Source organism: Ascaphus truei, chromosome 13, assembly GCF_040206685.1.
Source record: "Ascaphus truei isolate aAscTru1 chromosome 13, aAscTru1.hap1, whole genome shotgun sequence".
Lineage (NCBI taxonomy): Eukaryota > Metazoa > Chordata > Amphibia > Anura > Ascaphidae > Ascaphus > Ascaphus truei.
The window spans coordinates 46,265,138-46,291,531 of NC_134495.1; the positions used below are offsets into that span (position 1 = coordinate 46,265,138).

General features: G+C 45.3%; 1 protein-coding gene across 3 annotated transcripts in view; it reads right to left on the reverse strand.

Moving 5' to 3' along the window:
- The window catches only part of LOC142465289 (uncharacterized), a 58,225-nt gene that overhangs the window by 13,467 nt on the left and 18,364 nt on the right, over positions 1-26,394 (reverse strand). For all 3 annotated transcript variants that reach the window (XM_075569312.1, XM_075569309.1, XM_075569310.1), the window contains 2 exons: positions 16,244-16,447; positions 15,931-16,054 (listed from right to left, as the gene is read on the reverse strand). In XM_075569312.1, the coding sequence (XP_075425427.1) occupies positions 15,931-16,054; positions 16,244-16,447 (328 nt within the window). The remainder of the gene's footprint in view (positions 1-15,930; positions 16,055-16,243; positions 16,448-26,394) is intronic.

Below are 26,394 nucleotides of genomic sequence, written 5' to 3' on the forward strand. Positions count from 1 at the left end.
TCACTGTGTGTGTGTCTCTCTTTCTGTGTCCTGCCCCCTCTCTCCTGACTCCCCCCCCCCTCACAGACAGGCAGAGCTGCGGACCCGCGGCGGCTCTGCCTGAGACTCTCCCCCCCCCCCCCCAGACAGGCAGAGCTGCGGACCCGTGGCGGCTCTGCCTGAGACTCTCCCCCCCCCTCACACCCCCCTCACAGACAGGCAGAGCTGCGGACCCGCGGCGGCTCTGCCTGAGACTCTCCTCCCCCCCCCCCCCCCTCTCACAGACAGGCAGAGCTGCGGACCCGCGGCGGCTCTGCCTGAGACTCTCCTCCCCCCCCCCCCTCACAGACAGGCAGAGCTGCGGACCCGCGGCGGCTCTGCCTGAGACTCTCCTCCCCCCCCCCTCACAGACAGGCAGAGCTGCGGACCCGCGGCGGCTCTGCCTGAGACTCTCCTCCCCCCCCCCCCTCACAGACAGGCAGAGCTGCGGACCCGTGGCGGCTCTGCCTGAGACTCTCCTCCCCTCACACCCCCTTACAGACAGGCAGAGTTGCGGACCCGCGGCGGCTCTGCCTGAGACTCTCCTCCCCCCCCCCCCCTCACAGACAGGCAGAGCTGCGGACCCGCGGCGGCTCTGCCTGAGTCTCTCCTCCCCCCCCCCACCCCCCGGCGAGACGCGGCCGCACCGGGCAGATACCTTAATAAAGGCCCCCCCCCCCTCCGGAAGTGCTGCGTGGGCAGAGGCAGTGTCGGCGGGGGAAGGGGGGCAGCGCGTCATCGTCAGCGGGAGCTGGCTTCGAGGGGAGCGCTGCAGCGATCCCCTTCTGATGGTGCTGTGGGGAACGCAGCTCACTCTACCCCCCCCCCCCGTTCCATGCCTCGGCCGGGGGAGGTCAGCAGGAGTGGCGGCAATTAAATTTTGAGGGCTAGCGCCGCCGCCGCCGCATGTCAGCGGGTGGGGGGAGCAGAGCTCGTTAGGAGCTGCGGCGGCGGATACCCTCCATGATCCCTGGGCTCCTCTCCTCCTCCGACCCCGGCGGCGCTCAGTCAGCGGGACGCAGGAAAGTGGAGGTAGGGAGGAGAGAGGCTGCGCAGCATGGCAGCGGCCGTTAGGAGCGGCGGCTATCGCCGCCGCATATGTTACGGTGTGTGGGGGGTGTGGGGCTGGGGGGGGCGTGGGGGGGTGATTAGGAGCGGCGCCGGCGGCTGTCGCCGCCGCCGCCGCATCTGATTTGTGGAGCGGGTGTGATGTCAGTGTTGGGGTCGGGCTGAGCCAGAACACAGCCCGGCCTCAACTGCCAGCACTGACGTCACATCCGTTTCATTTCTGTCTCCACAATTCTTTTTTGCCCCATCACGAATGAGGTGCCACTAAGGAAGTTTCACTTCAAAAACTCTTCTGGTATGTTACTAAAGGGGATAGAAGTAATCTCTATGAACCTTCGGGGTGGTAACAAATTTATCAAACTCTGCAGTCGAGAAACATTCTGGATACATAAACTAAACACTCAAGCACCCCATGGCCTCAATGTAGACATAGATCTGGCAGCTTTAATTGTTTAAGAAACAGTACATCACACTCATTAAACACCCACATATGGTGTGACGTAAGAGCAACCTTATCACAGTACAACTTTTGGTGTAGGACCATTTAGGAGGTATAATCAGAAGCCCTCATGCTACCATCTCTTGATCATTGATACTATATCATTTGGCAGTCAAAGATTGGCGCTACCTTTGAGGTTTTAATCAGTTTATGTTTTCAACCATTAAAATGTTTTTATTATTTTGATTTTCAGCATAAGTGAGTGCATCAATAGGGATTCTTCCACTGTTTCTCATATTTCCACTATCCATCGCTGATAGCACCACTCTTAGTTTCTATCAACTATGTAAGCAGCTGAGCAGGGCCTTTCCAATCTCTCTCCCCGTGACCCTCCCATATCAGATATAGCTTTTATTGTTTAGCATCTTTATTTATGAATTCTTTGTCAGGATCAGTGTTCCCACAACACACCACCACTGTCCCTGCCCACTGCATCCCTGTGATCCAACCTATTCACATGCCACATCACCCCTTCAATTATCTGGTCGGCTACGCAATTCAATATTATATCCATTTAGTCATTTTTTATTTATTTACTGTTACTTGGCTCTCTGGTTCCATGTTTACATCGATATGTTATTTAGTTATTAGATTTTTTTAATATACAGCTCAACCCCATTATAGCATGAACCGCTACAACGCAGATCCGCTTATAAAGTGGTTTAAGCGTGGCTCCCGATTTAACCTACCTTTCTGATTTTGTGTTCTTGCTGCCGGCGCCCCCCCTTTCCTCCTCCTCAGCGTCAAATGACCCATCTGAGTCATGCGACATCGTGTCGCCATGGCAATGAGACTTCATGTGACCCCGCAGGGTCATTTGACGCCAAGGAGGCGGGAGGGGGGGCACCGGCAGAAAGAACACACAATCAAGCCTGCAGCTTATCAGTGAGGCTCAGCTGGGGAAGCAGCAGAAGCAATAGCACCGTAGCTACCCGACTTCCTGTCACTGCGAACAGGACGGTATGCTATCTATTGGAGTGAATGCGGCTTTTCTACATTTGGATACTATCTACTTGGGATGTACTACACAGGATCAGATCCCTGCCAGCATTAGGCACAGTGCATTTCAAGTCCCGGTACAGTAATGATGGAAATAAATAATCACTAATATGAATATGTGCTAATATACAGTATATATACCCATGATATATATATATATATATATATAATACTGTATATAAATAGATATATATATAGATATAGATATAGATATAGATATATATATATATATATAGCAAATGGAAATTTTACTGTATGCTCATTTGCATGTCTTAAACAGGTCTGCAACCCTGCCTTTCACCATTATCACCCAGCACACAGCACTTCCACTGCAGCAAGGGATTCTGAGAAATTACATGCAAATGAGCACACAGTGCCACCTTTTGCTTCAAAACCATTCAAAGCAATAGGTATTAGTCCGGTGCTTATGTCCATAAAGGCAAATAGTGAATACTTTACCATCAGTGGTGATGATAAAAATAAAGACAGCACTCAGTAGTAAGGTCCAAAAAAAAAAACTGTATTCAGCAATAAGTGACACAAATCCAACGTTTCGGTCCACCAAATGTGCACACCCGCCCCGAGAAAGATCCCATTTGGTGGATCGAAACATTGTATTTGTGTCACTTATTGCTGAATACAGTTGGGTTTTTTGGGACCTTACTACTGAGTGCTGTCTTTATTTTTATCATCACCACTGATGGTAAAGTATTCACTATTTGCCACCCCACCCAATCAACCCCTCTGTCTCTCGCCCTCTGTCTCTCTCTCGCCCTCTCTCTCTCACCCCCTCTCTCTCTCTCACCCCCTCTCTCTCTCTCTCACCCACTCTCTCTCTCACCCCCTCTCTCTCTCTCTCACCCCCTCTCTCTCACCCCCTCTCTCACCCTCTTTCTCGCTCTCCCTCTCACCCCCTCTCTCTGTGTCTGTCTCACACTCTGTTTCTGGATCTCTTATTTACCCTATATATCTTAACTGCCCTATACTACACCGAAATAACCTACACTGCTTTATTCCAGCTCTGACTCAAGCTTCACACGGAAGACATCGGAACCCCCCCTAACCCAGAAGACAGGTAAGAAACATCTCCCCTCCAATGTATAACATTGCGGGAATGAGGGTACCTGGACATTGAGGGACTGCGGATCAGGTAAGATCCCAGGCGGGGATTGCTGCTTTAGATATTGTGAAGCGGGGACGTCCAGACACTGGTTAAGGGGTTCAGGAAACTAGTCATTCACACCTGGCTTTTATTTCTAGATCCGACATTTACACACACACACACACACACGTAACAAGGACTAATTGTAGTATAATGTAATACAATAAATACATTTATGTCAAAAACGAATGTTGTTCTGACTGGGAATTTATTAAATGTATTTTATTTATATATTTTATTTTAAAGCGGGGTTGGGGTGGGACTAGGGGTGGGGTTGGGGGCGGGACTAGGTGTCGAGTAGATTTTTTGGTTGGGCGAGTAGATTTTTGGGTGATTTGTCGAACACTATATATATATATATATATATATATATATATATATATATATATATATATTGATAGATTTTATGTTCCTTTAATACATTTTTATTATGGTAATGCACTAGGTGTGCGCCTGTTTCTTTCTCTTTCCTTTTTTCTAGATATCATTAGGGTCTGGTGATCCCTTCAAAACGGGCTGCAGGAACCTGGAGTCAATGCCATTGGAACAGGACTTTATGTATTAAAGGTTTTTTAATCTTCATTTTTTATTTTTTGACAATTTTTTCTATTTTTTACATATTAAATATATTTTTTAGATTTTTATTCACTTATTTTTCATAGGGTCACATTGTCAAGAGATTGCACTAATATCGTATTAGTTTATTGTCTGTATCATAGTGTATTAGCCTATATTTAGCTGCCCCGCTAAGCGCATTCATGATTAGCATTTAGTTCTTCTAATAATTTATTTTTAATCAGGATAATTTAGAGGCGCTACTTCAATTTCTGCTTGTTTTGTTCTATATATATATATATATATACATACATGTGAATGTGCTCACAAGTGATCTTTATATATATATATATATATATATATATATAGATCACTTGGAGCACATTCACATGTCCTAGGCAGGTCTGCAACCCTGCCTTTCACCATTATCTCCCAGCATACAGTGCTACCACTGCAGCAAGGGATTCTGGGAAATGACATGCAAATGAGCACACAATGTGTCACCTTTTGCCTGAAAAACCATTGTTACATGGAGCCCATATAAGCTAATGCTCGTTGTTAACACAGCTTTAAAGCCCAGCATGGGAATCAGATGCAAAGCCAGAGAAACCATTCACAAGTAAGTTCTCTGTTGTTCTGCAGAGTTTTCACAGCTTCCTGCTCATCCATTGACACGTTGTTAAAGCTTTTCTTGTAGTTCCTGATCTTTTGCCTGGTTCCTCTTTCCAGGAGCCCCATAAACGTAGCAATGTGTGTTTGGGATTACCTGTGCAATTACATTTGAATGTTATATGTTCTATATCTATATGCACGATCACAATACTGGAACTTTGAGCGCATTACTAAGAGCAGAGCCGATGCATTAAAATCAACCAATGCAGTGAGTCTCCACCGAGAAATGTGTATGCTGGGGATAATGGTGACAGGCAGGGTTGCAGACCTGCCTAGGGCATATGAATGTGCTCACAAGTGATCTTTTTATTTGCTATATGCAATACGGTGGAGGTTTCTTGTTGCCTTTTTCACCCACCATAACTTAAAATGTGATGGTAAACCCTACAGTCTTGAAAATGCAAAGCCAGCAGTACAACCAACTTCACACTGATGATCCCCATTAAGGTTGAAACATGTCTGTGAATGGTTTCTCTGGCTTTGCATCTGATTCCCATGCTGTGCTTTAAAGCTGTGTTAACAGTGAGCATTATCTTATATGGGCTCCATGTAACAAGGGTTTTTCAGGCAAAAGGTGACACATTGTGTGCTCCTTTGCATGTCATTTCCCAGAATCCCTTGCTGCAATGGGAGCATTGTATGCTGGGGACAATGGTGAAAGGCAGGGTTGCAGACCTGCCTAGGACATGTGAATGTGCTCACAAGTGATCTTTTTATTTGATATATATATATATATATATATATATATATATTATATATGTTATATATGAACAAAACACAAAAAAGCGCAAGCTCCATAGGCGGTAACTGTGTACAAATAGGGTGAATTTATTTAAACGAAGGTGTCCCTAGGAGATACACTTACAGGATGCTAAAATAACACAAACATTGGAGAGAATCTGTAAGGGGCGTCATCTACAGGAGCGGGGGGATGGGGGTGTCTGACAATGATACTGTGCACCTGATGTGCACCTGATGTGGCTGTTTGCAACTCCTGCCACGAGTCTTGCAGCGTTTCAGCGTCTCCAATGCTCAGAATACTTCCATGTGTAGTACACTGCTGGAAGTGAAGGTGGATCAGCTGAAGAGAGTATCAGGGAACTCAGGACCTCCTCCTACACGTCTCTACGCGTTTCGTCACGTTGCGTGACTTCCTCAGGACGAGGAAATGTATAAATGTTTGTACTTTTTCTGGATACTGCTGAAACAGCCCCTCTTTCAATGATGGTATGACTTATACAAGCTTTTCTTGATAAATAGGCATATGTAATGCTAATTGATATTCTATCTCAGCTATATGCTTGAATTCTGAATCCTTGTCTTCTATTACTGAAGTTCCACTACTATATATATATATATATATATATATATTATGTGACAAACGGCTTACTCCGGGGCTCCGCCGTCTGTCCGGGACTGTTAGAACACGGTCTTTTAGGGTAGGTTAAATGATGAGACGTCACGTACTGTTCCTTTAAACAGGCTATGCCTGGTTTATTCAGTCCCAGGCACTGAGACTGCCACAGTTTAAACAGAAAACAAAGCCAAACAAAAAGCTGCTCGTCTGAGCAATAACTTAAACTTAGATGTCCCTGACTCAGAGTTGGAAGTGGCTTGTCCACTTCCACCAACAAAATAAGTACCTTTGCAGTCTTTAGACAAACTAACAGAATGAATGAAGCGATTTGGGAAAGAGGCTTTCTCACCCCTCTGCAGTTCAGCAGCCTTCCAGGCTCTTGGGCGGGGCCCAGAGGAAACAGGAAACAGGTCTTATATACCTGAACTCTAATCAGCATGACAGGTGACAGAAAACAGGCAGCCGACAAACTGTGGAATGGAGTGCCTGTACCACGAGGCTGCCCTGTTCAGCTTAGACAGGACAGAAACTGTTCAGTATCCTGGGAGCCCTGTATATGGAGTTTATTACCAACCCCTGGTTTCTGTCACATATCCTCCCCCCCAGCTCAGACCTCGAGGGGTGAGCGACCATGGATATTAGGGAGTGCATCCTTGACAACCCGTCGGCATTGCCATGTTTGTGCCCCGACCTGTGTTCCACAGAAAATTTAAAGGGCTGTAGGCTTAGGAACCACCTGGTCACCCTAGCGTTCTTCTCCCTATTTTGACACATCCAGGTAAGGGGTGCATGATCTGTGACCAATCGGAACTTTCTCCCCAACAGATAATACTTGAGTGTCTCTACAGCCCACTTTATTGCGAGACACTCTTTCTCGACTATGGAGTAATTTTTCTCCTGGGGATTTAGTTTCCTACTTAAATAAAGGATGGGGTGCTCCTCCCCTTGAGACTCCTGGGAGAGTACCGCCCCCAGCCCTACCTCAGATGCGTCGGTTTGGACTACGAACTCTTTGGAGAAGTCAGGTGTGACCAACACTGGTTGGGCACAGAGAGCTTCTTTCAGGCTTCTAAAGGCCTGTTCGGCTTCGGGGGACCACTTTACCATTAGCGGTCCTCTTGCTTTTGTGAGGTCGGTTAGTGGGGTTGCCTTAGTTGCAAAATTGGGAATAAACCTCCTATAGTAGCCAATTAACCCCAAAAAGGTCCTTACTTGTTTTTTTGTGACTGGCCTTGGCCAATTTTGTATCGCCTCTACTTTGAGTGTTTGTGGTTTGAGTAACCCTCTACCAATAGAATACCCCAGATACTTGGCCTCCTCCAGACCAATAGTGCATTTAGCGGGGTTAGCAGTTAGTCCAGCAGACCGAACTGCGTCGAGCACAGCTTGGACCTTTGGAAGGTGGGACTGCCAATCTTCACTATGGATTACCACATCATCCAGGTAGGCGGCAGCGTACCGAACATGTGGTTTTAAAATTTTATCCATCATTCTTTGGAATGTGGCGGGAGCTCCATGTAAGCCAAAAGGCAGCACCTTATATTGAAAGAGGCCGTCTGGGGTTGAGAAGGCTGTTTTTTCTTTTGCCCTTTCTGTGAGGGGAACCTGCCAGTACCCTTTTGTTAGGTCTAGGGTTGTGAGATATCGGGCTTTGCCCAGTCTCTCTACAAGTTCATCCACCCTGGGCATAGGATAAGTATCAAATTTTGACACCGCGTTTAGTTTCCGGTAGTCATTACAAAACCTTGTTGTACCGTCTGGCTTTGGGACTAAAACTATAGGGCTGTTCCACCCACTTTGGGATTCCTCAATTACGCCTAGTTTTAGCATTTTTTTAACCTCTAAACTTATAGCCTCTCTCTTGGCCTCTGGGATTCGGTACGGTTTAAGGTTAACTCGGACCCCCGGTTCAGAGACTATGTCATGTTTAATTACGTTAGTTTTACCTGGCTGTGTAGAGAAGATTTCTTTGTTCCTTCTCACTAAACTCTGGACCTCTCGTTTCTGATGCACGGACAGTGTTTCAGCTATGCTAACCTCTGGGTCAGTTTCTTGATTCTCTGACGGACCTGGGGGCACTAGGGTTAACAAGACCTCTCTATCTTTCCAGGGCTTGAGTAGGTTTATATGGTAAATTTGCTCAGGTTTCCTCCTACCTGGCTGCCTTACCCTATAATTTACTTCTCCCACTCTTTCCAAGACCTCATATGGCCCATGCCATTTAGCAAGGAATTTACTCTCCACGGTGGGAACCAGAACTAGTACCCTATCACCTGGAAAAAAAATTCTGACCCTAGCACCCTTATTATACGTATTCCTTTGTGCTTCTTGAGCTTTCTCCATGTGTTCCCTCACTATGGGTAGGACTGCAGCAATGCGGTCCTGCATTTGGGCAACATGCTCTATTACACTTCTGTAAGGGGTAACCTCGTGTTCCCAAGTTTCTTTGGCTATATCCAGTAAGCCCCTTGGATGTCGGCCATACAATAGTTCAAACGGGGAGAAGCCTGTGGATGATTGGGGAACTTCCCTAATGGCAAATAACAGGTATGGTAACAAACAGTCCCAGTTTTTCCCATCCTTATCGACCGCCCGGCGTAACATGCTCTTTAAGGTTTTATTGAACCTTTCCACTAAACCATCTGTTTGTGGATGATAGACTGAGGTTCTGAGATGCTTGATTTTTAGGAGTTTACATAGCTCTTTTGTTACTTGGGACATAAATGGTGTTCCCTGGTCAGATAAGATCTCTTTAGGAATTCCGACCCGGGAAAACAGAAGTACTAACTCTTTTGCTATGTTTTTAGCAGAGGTGCAACGTAGGGGAACTGCCTCCGGATATCGGGTAGCATAATCTAATATTACCAATATATGCTGATGTCCCCTAGCAGACTTTATTAGGGGTCCTACTAGATCCATAGCAATCCGGTCAAATGGTACCTCTATTATGGGAAGGGGTACCAATGGGCTGCGGTATGCTTTGAACGGGGCGGTGATCTGACATTCTGGGCATGAGGAACAATAGTTTGTAATTTCTGCCAGAACCCCAGGCCAATAAAAGCTTCGGAGAACCTTTTCTTTTGTCTTTTCCACCCCTAGGTGTCCCCCCAATGGATGACTATGTGCGAGGTGTAATACTACGTTACGGAATGTCCGTGGTACCAACAATTGTTTAGTTGTAACTGATTTTCTTTTATCAACCCGATATACTAGGTCGTTCTCTACCTCGAAGTAGGGGTAAGCAAGTGACCTATCGGGTTGGCCATGAGTACTATTCTGGTCCCGTATATTTCCCCTTGCTACCGCTAATGTGGGGTCCTCCCACTGGGCCTTCTTAAAACTCCCAGGACTGACCTCTAGGTCAGCGAGGGTCTTATCCTGTACTGGGGTGGTAAGTGCCTGATCAACATCTTGATTTGGGGTATTCCCTACCAAAGTAGTGATGGGGAAGGGAATTTCACAGCACTCCTCCTTTTCCCCTTTCTTATTTGGGCCCTCGTCAACCTCCATTTCTGAAAAAGGGAAAGGATTTGTTTCTTCTAACACTTCGTTATGGTCTGCTATTGAACTCTGGGCGCTATTCTGAGCTGGGGACCACATTTTTAGAAAATGGGGAAAGTCGGTCCCTATTAACACATCATGTGCCAGTTTGGGTACAACACCCACCTTGAAATCTAAAGAACCAAATTCTGTTTAAAAAAAAACATCAACAGTGGAATATTCATGATTATCCCCATGTATACAACAAATTGCCACTCTTTGTGAACTGTTTACCTGTTTCTTCTTAATGGGCAATAGGTATTCGGACACTAGTGTGACCATACTCCCAGAGTCAAGAAGTGCCCGAACCCTCTTACCATTAACCTTTACAAATGCCCACAGATGGTTATTCAAGGGGTCCTCTGGGCTAGGGCCCATACATTGGGACAACAGCGAATAAGGTTCCACGCTGTTGCATTGCATGGGCTCATCATTTAGTGGGCAGATTTTTGCTGTGTGGCCCCTCTCATGACAATTTACACATTTAGGTACATAGTCTGTGTCCCACTTAGAGCCTTTTCCCGGCTCCCCATGTTGGCTATTGCCCTTAGTGTGCGAACCACTGTTGCTGGTGCTGCGTGAAGGTGGTCGCCGCTCTTCAGCTCCCCTTAACCCCGGTACCCTTTTACCGTCTCTGGAAGAGTCCTGGAACCTCGGGTAGTGGGGTTGCTCCACGACTGTGGGTTGCGGGTGCTCTCCTGCTGCATTGTACCTTTCTACGAGGGCCACAAGCTCATCCGCATTGTGGGGGTCACTCCGACTGACCCAATGGCGTAAGGCAGAGGGAAGTTTCCTCAAGAACTGGTCCATGACCAACCGTTCCACGATGTGGCTTGCTGAGTTGATCTCGGGTTGTAGCCACTTCCGGGCGAGGTGGATGAGGTCATACATCTGGCTTCGGGTGGCTTTATCCATCGTGAAGGACCATGCGTGAAACCTTTGGGCGCGAACAGCCGTGGTTACGCCGAGGCGGGCGAGGATCTCGAACTTCAATTTTGCATAGACGTTAGCTTCGGCTGGCTCTAGATCAAAGTAAGCCTTCTGGGGTTCGCCGCTTAGGAAGGGTGCGATTAGACCAGCCCACTCAGCTTCTGGCCATCCCTCTCTCTGTGCCGTGCGTTCAAACGTGAGAAGATAGGCTTCCACATCATCCGAGGGTCCCATCTTCTGAAGGTAGTGGCTTGCCCTGGTCATTTTCGGAACTGGGGCTGCCGCTGCCAGTGGAAGGTTACTGATAGTCTCCCTCAGGATCTCGAGTTCCTGCTGTAAGCCCTGAGCGAACCGCTGTTGCTCCTCTTTCAGCAAGCGGTTTGTCTCTTGCTGGTTTGCATTCGCCTGTTGCAGGGCTTCATTCGCGTCTCTCTGGACAGCGACATTGCATACCAGCGCACTCACCACGTCTTCCATCTTGTTTGGAGAGAGAGAAAAAAAAACCTTTTTTTTTTTTTTTTTTTTCTTTAAAGTTCTTTAACCCCCAGACCTTTTAGTGTTCTGCCCGCATTCTCCACCATATGTGACAAACGGCTTACTCCGGGGCTCCGCCGTCTGTCCGGGACTGTTAGAACACGGTCTTTTAGGGTAGGTTAAATGATGAGACGTCACGTACTGTTCCTTTAAACAGGCTATGCCTGGTTTATTCAGTCCCAGGCACTGAGACTGCCACAGTTTAAACAGAAAACAAAGCCAAACAAAAAGCTGCTCGTCTGAGCAATAACTTAAACTTAGATGTCCCTGACTCAGAGTTGGAAGTGGCTTGTCCACTTCCACCAACAAAATAAGTACCTTTGCAGTCTTTAGACAAACTAACAGAATGAATGAAGCGATTTGGGAAAGAGGCTTTCTCACCCCTCTGCAGTTCAGCAGCCTTCCAGGCTCTTGGGCGGGGCCCAGAGGAAACAGGAAACAGGTCTTATATACCTGAACTCTAATCAGCATGACAGGTGACAGAAAACAGGCAGCCGACAAACTGTGGAATGGAGTGCCTGTACCACGAGGCTGCCCTGTTCAGCTTAGACAGGACAGAAACTGTTCAGTATCCTGGGAGCCCTGTATATGGAGTTTATTACCAACCCCTGGTTTCTGTCACAATATATATATATATATATATATATATATATATATATATATATATATATATATATATATATATACACTCCTGATAAAGCCAATCCTTTGGTGAAAAGCGTTGAGTGGGAGTGTTTGGAGGTTGTAGGAGCACTCACAGACACGTTTCAGCCAGACAGCCAAGAACCGGAAGTGACGCCAAACCGAGACGGACGTGTCCATAATATTGTGAACTGCTTTTATTTACCGTAAAAAGTGTGAGTACGGTTTTAATACTTTTACCGATATAAAGTTATTTTTCTACTGATCTGTGCTACAGTATGTTACTTTGTTCCTTCTACTGTGAGGTACATCTCTTCTGAACATATCTACTGACAACAGTTTGCCACAGTTTTTGTAATTGCCTGGTTTTCACTAAAAACTTTCCTCTCTCTGATTTCTCCATTTCCCCCCTTCCTCTCCCTGACCATCCTCTCATCTTATTTTCTCTCTTTCGCTTCTACACTTCTCCACTGCCATCTACCCCTCGGTTCTGCAGAGACCTGCGCTCTATTAACCTACCAGCTTTTGATTCAACTTTGCGCGCCTTCCTCTCCTCTCAGCCCTGCTCCAGACCTGGACAACCTGGCCAGGAACTACAACATTGCCCTCTCCTCTTGATCTACATGCTCCACTTTCACTCTGCCATTCACGCCATTCTAACCCCAGACCCTGGCTAAATTCCCACACGCGCATGCTGCGTTCCTGCACTCGTTCCTGTGAACGCCTCTGGAGAAAATCTCACACTCTCGCAGACTTCCTTCAAAACAAATTTATGCTGTCCTGTTTCAACTCTGCCCTCTCTCAAACTAAACAAACCTACTTTTCTTTACTCATCAGCACACACAAGTCTAACCCACGCTGACTTTTCTCTGTCTTTGACTCCCTACTCAGACCACCCTCAGCTGCCTCCTCTTCCTCCTCCATCTCACCTCAGGACTTTGTTGACTATTTCAAGGAAAAGGTGGAATCCATACGTCAGGACATCCCCTCTGTTTCCTCCTCCCATCCTACACCTCTTCCTAACTCTCCTCCTGCCTTCCTTGACTCTTTCTCCACTGTCACAGAGGAGGATGTGTCATGGCTGATCTCCTTTTCTCCCTCTACCACTTGCCCTCTTGACCCCATTCCCTCCCATCTCAAAAAACCTCTTTCTCCTACTATAATCCATATGCTGACACATATTTTTAACTCCTCCCTCTACTCTGGTAGCTTCCCCTCCTCCTTCAAACATGCAACAGTCATACCATTACTAAAAAACAGAAAGCTTGAACCTACCAGTCTTTCTAACTATCAGCCTGCCTCCCTCGTGCCTTTTGCCTCTAAACTCCTTGAACGTCTTGTATTCTCTTGCTTGCTTCATTTTCTCAACACCTATTCTCTCCTAGACCCTCTACAGCAGGCCTGCACAACTCCAGTCCTTGAGAGCCGCAAACAGGCCAGGTTTTCAGGATATCCCTACATTAGCACAGCTGGCTCAATTAGTGGCTCAGTCATACTGAGCCACTAATTGAGCCAGCTGTGCTGAAGTAGGGATATCCTAAAAACCTGGCCTGTTTGCGGCCCTCAAGGACTGGAGTTGTGCAGGCCTGCTCTACAGTCTGGCTTCTGCACTGCTCACTCCACTGAAACAGCCCTCACTAAAATAACTAATGACCTCCATGCTGCCAAAGAGAGAGGTCATTACACTCTGCTCATATTACTTGACCTCTCTGCAGCATTTGATACTGTGGATCACCCTCTTCTCCTTCACATTCTCCATACTCTTGGTATTCGTAACAAAGCTCTATCCTGGATCTCCTCTTGCCTCTCCCATCGTACTTTCAGTGTCACTTCTGCTAACTCTTCCTCCTCTATCAATCTCTCTGTGGGGGTACACGGGGCTCTGTCCTGGGACCGCTCCTCTTTTTTCTGTACACACTCTCTCTAGGTGACCTAATCACATCTTTTGGGTTCAAATATCACCTCTATGCTGACGACACACAAATTTACTTTTCAACCCGTGACCTTACACCTGCTGTACAAACCAAAGTTTCTGAATGTCTCTCTGCTATATCATCCTGGATGGCCCAACGCCGACTTAAACTTAACATGTCAAAAACAGCTCCTCATATTTCATCCCAAAACTGGCCCCACTACCTTCTTCCACATTACTGTTGAAAGTTCTGTCATACACCCAGTAGCGCAAGCACGCTGCATAGGGGTCACACTTGACTCCTCTCTCACATTCAAAACATTCCTCCGCAATATTACAAAGATGCGCCCTTTCCTCTGTTGCTCGACTGCTAAAACTCTGACACAGGCCCTCATTCTCTCCCGTCTTGATTACTGTAACCTCCTGCTGTCCGGCCTTCCTGCCTCTCACTTGTCTCCCCTACAATCTATCCTAAACGCTGCTGCCAGAATCACACTACTCTTTTCTAAATCTGTCTTAGTGTCTCCCCTGCTGAAATGACTCTCCTGGTTTCCTATCAAATCTGCATCTCACACTCAATTCTCTTCCTCACTTTTGAAGCTTTACTCTCTTCTGCTCCTCCCTACATCTCAGCCCTAATTTCTCGCTATGCATCATCCCGACTCTTGCGTTCCGCTCAAGGGTGTTTTCTCGCTACCCCCTTTGTATCTAAAGTTCTCTTCCGCATTAAACCTTTCACACTGACTGCCCCACACCTCTGGAACATCCTTCCCATCAATACCCGACTAGCACCCTCTCTACACACCTTAAGACACACTTGCTTAAAGAAGCATATGAGTAGCTCCGTGGCTAATACTATACACCTGATACATAAAGCTTGGCCCCTTGCAGACGCACTTACCAGAATGCCCTCCTACTGTCTCTGTACGTTCTTCCTACCAATTAGATTGTAAGCTCTTCGGAGCAGAGACTCCTTTTCCTAAATGTTACTTTTATGTCTGAAGCACTTATTCCCATTATGTGTTATTTATATTATTTGTTATTTATAGGATTGTCGTGTGTATTACTACTGTGAAGCGCTATGTACATTAATGGCGCTATATAAATAAAGACCCTTTCACAGGTTTATACAGGTAATTCCTGTTTCTATGTGATTTTACCATTAAGGTTTGGCGCATTTAGACCTGTGTTTACCTCCTCATCTTCATTGGCACCAACATTAAAATACAAAAACTAGCTACGGGCCAGTAAACCCCTTAATTACCTTAGTGGTTAGCGACAGCGAAGGTAATTAATGGGTTAACCATTCCTGCTACCCATCCGGGAGGTCTAACCACCTTCCCAGAGGGCAACCACCGCACACACAAATGGGCAAAAGCACTAGTAGTCAAATATGGCTAATAGGGCTTTTGCCCATTTGTGATTCTAAAAAAAAAAAAAAAAAATCAAAATTAAATAAAAACAAACATTTAAATAAAATACAAAAAAACACTATCCACTACATCAACAGCTTATGTGTACCTGTTTTGCAGTGTGTTTTTATCTGTTATCCTGTGTCTCTGTGGTTTGTGTGTGTCTATCTGTCCTGTGTGTATCTGTTCCAATTGTCATGTGTGGCTTTCTGTAATATGTGTATATGTTCTCCTGTAGTGTGAGTCTGACCTCTGTGTATCTTGTGTCCTGTGTTGTCTCTCTGTCTGTGTGTATATCTGTTCTTCTGTATTGTGTGTGTCCTGTGTGCATCTGTTCTCCCGTGGTATGTGTCTTTTGTGTATATGTTCTGCTGTGGTCTGTGTATCTGTTCTCCAATGGTTTCTTGTGACTCTAACCTGTTTATTGTGTGCCTAGTGGTCTGTCCCGTGTGTGCTCTAAAATGTCCAGTCCTGACTGACAGATGAACCTCTGTGTGCCCAGCACTGTAAATTTTTCTTGTTTCTTACATAAACATCACAACAAAATCACAAAGTTTAACTTGGGCTCCTGTTTGTTGACTCCAAACATGACTGGCATCTCTATTGGAATAAGAGAAAACCTCCTCTTACCCAGTGAGCTGAGGTTTTTGTGATTCTCCATCATCATGTCCTTGTAACGATCCTTGTGTCCATCCAAATAATCCCACTCCTCCATGGAGAAATACACAGCAATATCATCACACTTTATAGGTACCTGAAACACAGAGAATCCCCACTCAGTATCAAGACATAATAATTGGTCCTGTAATAATCTTTTCCTTATGGAAAGCCAGGTGAGCAAGGCAGAGAGGAGAATACAGATACATAGAACAATGTTTGTTCAGGAAAAGGCTGGATGAAGACAGAAAGATGGTAATATCTATTCTTGCCCAGCAGCCCTCACCTCTCCAGTCAGCAGGTGAATGATGATGTTGGTGTGTTCCAGGATCTTCTCAGACATCAGCTTCTTGTCATTGTTTCTCTCGTGTATCAGGGAGTTAGTTGGATTCTCCATGATGGGTCTCTGGGTCCTGCAGAATCTTTCTGGCACACAGGGACTGCTGCTGTCTGTGACATGATTACCATGCTTCTTCACAACAATATAATCCTACATATTTAGAGAGACAGTAATAAATATCAGAAAAAGAGAGACAAAAGTTGATATGTCTCATGTTCCTGCAGATTTGTTGCTTTGCAGTAAGAGGGACACGTCTCTTGTTATCAGCTCTATACTCAATCTATTCAGTGCCCTCCCCACCAATTCTGTATATTGTATCACTGATATTAAAAAAACTATAATAAAGAGCAACAAATATTGTGATATAATCAAGCTGCAGCCTAAACACCAGCGGTTTTCCCCAAAACCGCAAATTAAAACCTAAACAAAACAGTGTTCATGGCAGAAAGTGATAAAACAGTTAATATGTGCAAATGAACCCAGTGTTAGTTAGCACTGAAAAACACATAATACTGTAACTCCAAGTAGAAGATTCTCCAGGTCAGCAGGCTCTTTGTAGACCACTCTCCCCGCTGGTAAGTAAACAAGAAGTGACTTCGGGCGCACTTCAACCCTTCTCCTTAGATAACAGCACCTGATGTGACCGCTCCACTTCTCAGTCAGGAACAGACCGCGATTGCCTCTGCCAGCGTCTCTCACCCGCAGTGGGGGCACTCCGCCGTGTCACGGCCGTCTCAGCAGTTTCCTTCCAATCAGGGCTTCTCAGGAGATTGGGTACAGTGGCCTCAAAGCATCAAAAAAGGCCCAACATGTTTCGTCCCACCGGACTTCATCTGGGGTCATCACTGATATATGTCTGCCCCAAACTCACTGACTCCCCTGTGCCTATATGAGCACATAGATAATGAATTGTACAAACATCACATTAAAAAGTATATGTACAGAGGCGGCACAATTTATTCTTATTGGGCTGGTGCCGCAAGCTGGGAGATTTCCCGGCTTGCTAAACAAATCCCCTCGGCGTGCCGCACGTCACCGATGCGCGGTCACGCTTCATCGGGTGCGTGCGCGTCATGCGCGCGTGCCCAGGGCTCCCCGAGGGAGCACTGGTGTCCCCGCGATGTCGGGGATGGCGGTGGGGGGTTCCGGGGGACCCGGAGAGGGGAGGGGGAAGCCCCGATCGGAGGACCGTTCCTCCGAGGCTTCGGCGCGCGCACGGGACACACCGGCGCGCACCCAGTTTCTGTCGCGGCCGAGACCGGGTAAGTGTTAGAATAAACTCGGCCGCGACAGTAGTAAGACGTTGACCGCTGCAAGCTTAAGTACATCAGAGCATAGGCCTAAATGAAATAAATAAAAAAACAGGCTGAAAAATAAACATCTTTAAAAACCTAAACCCTGTGGTCCTCGCTTCCATCTGGCCAGAGTTAGATGGTTACTAAAAGTATTCTATCACCCTGTTAGTAAGCCCCTCTCTGTCCCTCAGCGGTAACTCAAGATGACTGCTGGAGCAGCATGGCAGGGCCAGGCCGAAGATTCAAAAAGAGCCAGAGGAGGGGAGTCTGGCTGAGGAAAGAGGGTAAGAGAGGCCCCGAGGTCTGACTCAGCCGGAGAGCAGGAGCGGATTCCCACGGGTACCGGGTGGAAGCGCTGCAGAAGAGGGGAGGTGGCTGGGAAAGATCGGGTGGCCATTTTGTCCCCGATTCCTGCGGTGATGCTGCTAGAGTAAGCAAGCGGTCATACCTCTCACCCTCGATCCCCAGTCCACTTGCTGGACCACCTGCGGAGGAGAGGAGACCCTTGCGACACCATCCTCCAAGAAAATATCTAAGTTAAACAGCACTATAAGACTCCCCATCACATCTACCTTCAAAATCTGAATTTGATGCGGTTATGAAGTGGGAGAGGATGGCCACTGGAAGACGGAGGTCAGCCGACCCACGCCTAAAAAGACCACCGAATACATGAATAAAGTCAAAGGAAATCATACATAAACATCATATGAAGACACCATAACAAAACAGCCCACAAACATGCCACCAAAATACATCAAGAAAACTGGATTTATGCTTGGGTAGCTTTGGAGAGCTCACTAAAAAGCCCGTTTGGTCTGCCTTCTTTGCTATGGTTGTGCCCCTGGGTTGGCACTTGGAGTCACTAAGACCCGATGGTAATCGGGTTCACACAAAAAATCTGGCAGCTAGAAAAAAAGAAATATAAAGTAATGTCTACAATCAGTATATATCTCAGCACAGCACCATTTCCTATATATGTTTTAGCAATACGCTACCAGGCTGAGCAGAGGTTTAGCCCCCTCCCCCTTCCCCAATAGGTATTTTGCGCAAAGATATCAAGAATTTCGTCTTAATTTGTGCCACATGCGCCCAGAATAAGGTGCCTCACAACAGACCATCAGGGCTTCTTCAGCCACTTCCGATCCCAGACCACCCATGGATGCATCTTTCGATAGACTTCATCGTCGAGCTACCCAGCTCTAAAGGGATGGACACCATATTGGTGGTCGTGGACCGGTTTTCAAAACATGCGCACTTCATCCCACTCATAGGCTTTCCCAGCACTCCCAAATAATCAGCAGAGAGATATTCAGACTCCATGGTACTCCGCAGGTCATAGTCTCGGACTGAGGCTCACAATTCATTTCAAGATTCTGGGAGGGCCTTCTGCCAAAGTCTAGGCATCTCTCTGCATTTCTCATCTGGGTATCACTCACAAACCAATGGTCAAACAGAACGGACTAATCAGTCCTTTGAACAGTACATTCACTGCTTTATTTCTGATGCACAGGACAATTGGGCAGATCTTCTCCCATAGGCGGAGTTTTCGCAGAACAACCTTCGGAATTACTGTAATCTTCTCAACAAACACCTTTTTCACTAATTATGGGTTTCACCCCTCGGCTCTTCCCTCCACAGTCCCAAGATCTGGGGTTCCCGCTGTCGAGGACAGAATCCAGTACCTCCAGAATTCTTGGGAAAAGATTCAACGGAATCTGAGACACGCCGTCGATATGTAAAAGAGACAAGCCGATCGTCACTGTCGAGAGACTCCTACTTACACTCCTGGATGAAAAATCTGTCTGTCAACTAAAAATATTCGACTCGAGGTCTCACCCAAACTGGCACCTAGGTTCATCAGACCTTTTGCCATTACACACAAAAGATCAATCCTGTTGCCTACCGGCTCAAACTCCCGGCAACAATGAGGATTCCTTCCGTATTCCACATTTCTCTCCTAACGCCTTTCCTCCAGGATCCTCAATCTTCCATTCGGGACTTGCCCCTTCAGCCTATTCTCGAAGAAGGTCAACAGGAGTTCGAGGTGCAGGCAATTATAGATTCCAGAGTGTCAAGGGGAAAACTGCAGTACCTCGTCCATTGGAGGGGTTTTAGCCCAGAGGAACGTGAGTGGATTCCACAGGAGCAGGTACATGCCTCCAGACTTTTTCGGGCCTTTCACCACAAGTACCCTTTGAAGCCATCTCTGGGTCGTCCGGAGGTCTCCCCTGAAAAGGGGGGGGGCGTACTGTCAGGATTGAAGAAGATGTGATGGGGATTAATATGTCGCTAGACCCAGTCTTAATTATCCTGGTTAGACCCATGAATGATGTGAACCACTACTGTATATAGTCAAATTGATTACGCATATTCTAACAGCAGCTAGATGCGCTGTAGCAGCAGTGTGGAAGAAGACATTTCCACCCTCCAGAAGAGAGATTATTAGAATGGCTAATGATGTCCAACTAATGGAGAGACTCACCTTATTTCTGAATCACACCACAAGAAAGTTTGATAGAGTATGGGAACCTTGGGATGTGGGATAAAGATTTTAATAGAAAGGTGGATTTGGGAGTGAGGAGAATATGATATGTGGTTTATAAAACGATGTACTGTATGTGATGTAATGTGACTGTTGATGACTGTAAGAATGTTGTTATAAAATGGTTGTTTCCCCCCTTTTTTTTCCTTCTGTACCCCTCCCATTTATATTTGAAAAATCTCAATAAAAATATAAGTTAAAAAACAAACTCTGTCTTAATAAACATATCTTTTGGGGAACCTTATACCTGTGTGGGAAATGGGTCTGAGATACTTGGCTTGGAAACCAGGATTCTGTGGGACACTGTGTAGCCCCGGTGTAATTCATGCCTGCACGTCTGGGAGAATTACAGAACTACCGGTAACTTTGTCCCCGAACTTCTGCAAACAAGATAAATACATTTTGACCCAAATATCCCACCTAAAACTGCCACTCCCAAAGTCTCATGTTTGTTTATTGGGCAAAGGGAACATGTAAAACCCCAAACAGGTCAGGTTTTTGGTATACATTACATTGTCCCTGGCTTATGGTGCTACTTAGCTGCCCCACACACCAACATCCGAACAGAAACAGGGCCATAATAACAAGATTCCATTATTTCACTAAGAAGGAAATTATCCTGAATACCTGCAGGATGAGAGGAGGCACAGACATTATATTTGAGGGGACCCCTATTAAAATTTTCGGACTTAGCGAGAATTACAATTGAAAGAAGGAAAAAAAAAAAAAGAGACCGGTGACCTCAACCGTCAGAAGCAAGGGAATCCGATACAGGTGGGGGTTCCCCTTCCACCAAATCATTATGAGAGAGGGCAAGCAGATATCAAAACGGACTCCAGGAGGAAGCGGAGGGCCCGATGGAGAGCCTAGACTTTAGCCCAAGAAGAAAAAATCCTCAGCAGCAAGATCAGAGGGGGACCCAACCTGAGGAAAGAACGACGACAGCACGAGAAACCTCCGAATCCAACCAGCAGACGGGAGAAAATCCATAAATACAAATTGTGAACGGAACTGTATTTTCACTAAGATACTAGACACCAGCCAAACTTCTAAGATTTGTCAAGAACATTGATGATGATGGGGTCAGTGAAGTCCCTGCCCCCCCCTCCCCTTTATTCTGCTCTTTGCTCCCCGGCTGACCCTTATGGTCTGTCGGTTAGGTGGGGATGGTAGGCGGTGCCTAGAAAGTGGAAGGACTATGAGAGAAGGAAGGGGCTGACAATACACAGAGCCCTCAGTTGAGATATGGGTACAAGGTCTCAGTTATGATAAAAGTTAGGTTGCAATAGTTAAAAGTTGAATAAACTCAGTTAAAAGGGTTGATAGGATTACATACAGCAATATAACAGCCGACCTGTTAGAAGTTGATTTTGTTGGCTGAAGTCATAATAGTAATAACTACAAATGCATCTTATAAAGGTCACTCTCTACAAGTTTATATAGAAATGTGTCAGGGGAGGGGCATGGGGAGGCAGCCCATTCTGGAGCCAAGGTCTTCATGCCCCCCTATGGAGCTTTACACACCGGAAACAGAATCCTGTATAGCTATGGAGTACAGGTACTAAAGATACCACCACGATTGTTCCGCTGTTTTGTGCATTTAAATATTTGTGTTTTTCTTTTTCATGTTCCCAATTCACCCATCGTCGTCATCAAGCAAATCCAGCTGCAGCCATCTAGGAATCTAGCGTTCACATCAAAAGGGTAACAAATGGCAGTACACTAAAATCCTTTCAATGAATGTAAAGGGCTTGAACTCAAACTCACCAAGTAGACTTTCTTGAGTCCACTTTGAAAGAATTGAAGAACTGGGTGGGCGACTGTCATTATTGGAGGAGACTTTAACATGACACTGAACAATGCACTAGATAGGTCAAAGGGTACACAAATGCAAAATACCATAATACAGACAACAGAGACAAAACATTCAGAGCTATAATAGAAAATTTCCCGCTGATCGACACCTTGAGATCTCGGGACATTAACCAAAAAGACTTCACATTCTACTTGGCCCCATACAGCTCATACACCAGGTTAGATTACATCTTCGTTAGTCCAAAACTAAGCCAGGCAATACTGAAAACAGACATAGGCCCCATAACGTGGTGAGACCATGCCCCTATAGAGATCAAAATAAAAACACACCTGATACCCTCAAAACATTTTGCATGGAGACTTAATGAATCCATACTCAATTACCAAGAGATCGAGAACAAAATAGAGATTCTTTAAATAAACTATGTCTCCAATAATGTAGGAAGTATGGAATCTGAGACTGTGTTGTGGGAAGCACATAAAGCACAGTTAGGTCCGGAAATAATTGGACACTGACACCATTTTCATAATTTTGGCTCTATACGCCACCACAATGGATTTGAAATGAAACAACCGAGATGCAATAAAAGTGCAGACTTTCAGCTTAATTTCGAGGGGTTTGAACAAAAATATCGTATGAAACGTTTAGGAATTGCAACCATTTTCATACACAGTCCCTTTATTTCAGGGGCCCAAATGTAATTGGACAAATTAACACAATCATAAATAAAATGTTCATTTTTAATACTTTGTCGAGAATCCTTTGCAGGCAATGACTGCTTGAAGTCTGGAACACATGGACATCACCAAACGCTGGGTTTCCTCCTTTGTGATGCTTTGCTAGGCCTTTACTGCAGCTGTCTTCAGTTGTTGTTTGTTCGTGGGTCTTTCTGCCTTAAGTTTTGACTTCCGCAAGTGAAATGCTTGCTCGATCGGGTTGAGATCAGGTGATTGACTCGGCCATTACAGAATATTCCACTTCTTTGCCTTAAAAAAACTCCTGGGTTACTTTCACAGTATGTTTTGGGTCATTGTCCATCTGTAAAGTGAAACGCCGTCCAATCAACTTCGCTGAATTTTGCTGAATCTGAGCAGACAATATATCCCAATACACTTCAGAATTCATCCGTCTGCTTCTGTCACATCATCAATAAACACTAGTGACCCAGTGCCATTGTAAGCCATGCATGCCCATGCCATCACACTGCCTCCACCATGATTTACAGATGATGTGGTATGCTTCGGATCATGAGCCGTTCCAAGCCTTCTCCATACTTTTTTCTTCCCATCGTTCTGGTACAGGTTGATCTTAGTTTCATCTGTCCAAAGAATGCTGTTCCAGAACTGGGCTGGCTTTTTTAGATATTGTTTGACAAAGTCTAATCTGGCCTTTCTATTCTTGAGGCTTATGAATGGTTTGCACCTTGTGGTGAATCCTCTGTATTTGCTCTCGTGAAGTCTTCTCTTTATGGTAGACTTGGATAATGATATGCCTACCGCCTGGAGAGTGTTCTTCACTTGGCTGGATGTTGTGAAGGGGGTTTTCTTTACCATGGAAAGGATCTTACGGTCATCCACCACTGTTGTCTTCCGTGGACGTCCAGGCCTTTTTGTGTGGCAGAGCTCACCAGTGCATTCTTTTTTTCTCAGAATGTACCAAACTGTTGATTTGGCCACTCCTAATGTTCCTGCTATCTCTCTGATGGACTTTCTTTTTTTTTGAAGCCTAAGGATGCCCTGTTTCACTTGCATTGAGAGCTCCTTTGACCGCATGTTGTGGGTTCACAGCAACAGCTTCCAAATGCGAATGCCACACCTGGAATCAACTCCAGACCTTTTACCTGCTTAATTGATGATGAAATAATGAAGGAATAGCCCACACCTGTCCATGAAACAGCTTTTGAGTCAATTGTCCAATTACTTTTGGTCCCTTAAAAAAGAGGGGGCTACATATTAAAGAGATGTAATTCCTAAACCCTTTCTCCAATTTGGATGTGAATACCCTCAAATTAAAGCTGATAGAGTGCACTTTAAGCCCATTCATTATTTAACTGTAACTTGAATTTGTTTTGGTACACAGCCAAAATAACAAAACTTGTATCAGTGTCCAATTCTTTCTGGACCGAACTGTAAGAGGGACCTGCATAGCCTTAGCGACATACAAGAAATGGGGGAAGACTATAGCCATAAAGGCAGAAATCACAGCGCTAGAGAAGCTACAGAAGGCAACCTCCAAAAAAAGATATTTAAAAAGCTGTCAGTCTGGAGGGGAGAGCTCAGAAATGTACAAATAGAGGAAGTAGAGACAGCTTTGAGATGGATGAGACAACTCTTCTATGAAAGCGGTAATAAGGCAGATAAATTATTAGTGAATAAACTAAAGGGTCTAAAAACAAAAAACGTTATTCACAATAAGGGCAAGGAAAGGAAAAGTTACCCATGAGGAGAAAGCAAATGAATTTACTAAATTCTATTCAGATCTATACAAGTTAGGGCATAGTCAGGAGCAAAATGAATCCAAAAAAGGGAAAATAAGAGACTTTCTGAGAAAATGTAATCTCCCGGAGCGGTCAGAGGAGGAGCTGAAGAGCCTTAATGCCCAAATAACAATAGAAGAGTTTGGACAGGTGGTTACTAACCTAAAAACATCAAAAAACCCCGGCCCAGATAAGTTATCTAATATATACTACAAAAAAATATTTTAAGATCCTGGCCCTGCATTTAGTTAAAACTAATGAGTAGTTTTATGAACGGTGACAACATTCCACAAACTATGTCAAAGGTTAACATTGTGGTAATACACAAGGAAGGGACAGACCCTATCAGATGCGAAATCTATAGACCAATTTCTTTGCTAAACAGTGACCTCAAAATATACAGCAAAGTAGTGGCAAATAGAATCAATATAGTGTTGCAGAGGCTAATAAACCCAGACCAGGTAGGATTTATAATGAGCAGGCAAGCCTCGGACAACACAAGAAAAATTGTGAATATTATTGACAAAAAACAAAGGATAAGGCACTCCTCCTGAGTTTTGACGCTGAGAAAGTCTTCGATAGAATAGACTGGATTTTCCTAAGAGGGGCACTGAAGGAGTTTGGTTTCAGAGGCCCCATTCTGGAGGGATCCATGGCCCTTTACCGAAATCTATCAGTCTCTGTTAAACTATCAGGAGCCAAAGCGGATGCAGTCCAAATTAAAATGGTACGAGACCGGGGTGTCCTTTATCACAGCTCCCGTTTGCACTGTCAATCAAGCCCCTGGTATGTGAAATAAGGAGAAACCCGGACATCAGGGAGGTAATGATAGAGGGAATAGAATATAAATTTTCACTGTTTGCCGATGACATAATACTGACAGTTACCCAGCCCTGGACGACCCTTCCTAATCTTCACGCGACGCTCACAGAATTCGGCTAATTTTCAGGCTGTAAGATAAATTCAGACAAATCAGAGGCTCTGAACTTGACACTTCCCACTAATCTACTTAAGCTTGTTTCTAAATTGAATGCTGACTCCTCCGGGGTTGCCTCAGGAAAGGTGTAGTGTCACTTTAAACTTCTAACCAAGTAGAACCATAATGGGACGGTATCCCTTTAAAGTCTTAAATGCTTTCCACTGCTTTCAGTTAACTTCTCTGTCCTTACTACCAGGTGCAGAGCTCCTCAAGATCGGGTACAGGCCTCTTCAGAAGCACGGTGAGTGAGCTCTGGTTTTAGGCCCAGCTTCTCCAGGAAGGTTTCCCCTTCTTCGAGCTTCTTCATAGCAAAGGCTTTGCCAACTTTAATAACAAGTAGTCCAAAACGGGAATATCCACCTATAGCGAACTCCCTTGTCACGTGTCAGGGAGGTAATGATAGAGGGATTAGAATATAAATTGTCACTGACAGTTACCCAGCCCTTGACGACCCTTCCTAATCTTCATGCGACGCCGACAGAATTCAGCTCATTTTCAGGCCATAAGATAAATTCAAACAAATCAGAGGCTCTGTACTTGACACATCCCACTAATCAACTGAAACTTATAAAACTACATTTTAATTATAAATGGAGGGAATCCTGAATAAAATACTTGGGCATGTATCAGACAACCTCTTCTAAAATACAATACAAACATAATTTCATACAACTAGAACAAATCAAGAAAGATCTGTTCTCATGGGACAACTTTCAGATATCATGGCTGAGCCGAGTATGTTCACTGAAAATGAACATCCTCTCTTGCCCGCTTTACTGTTTCCAGACTCTCCTGATTCCAGTCCCCTAAAAGATTTTGAGGGATCTACAAAATAAATGCTTCAAATTTATATGGCAGAGCAAGAGACCATGAATAGCAAGGGCAATACTCATGTCCTCAAAAGAAAGAGGGGGAGTGGCAGTCCCAGACTTAATAAAATACTATCTAGTATCACACCCAAAACAAATAGTAATGTGGCATTCAAACTC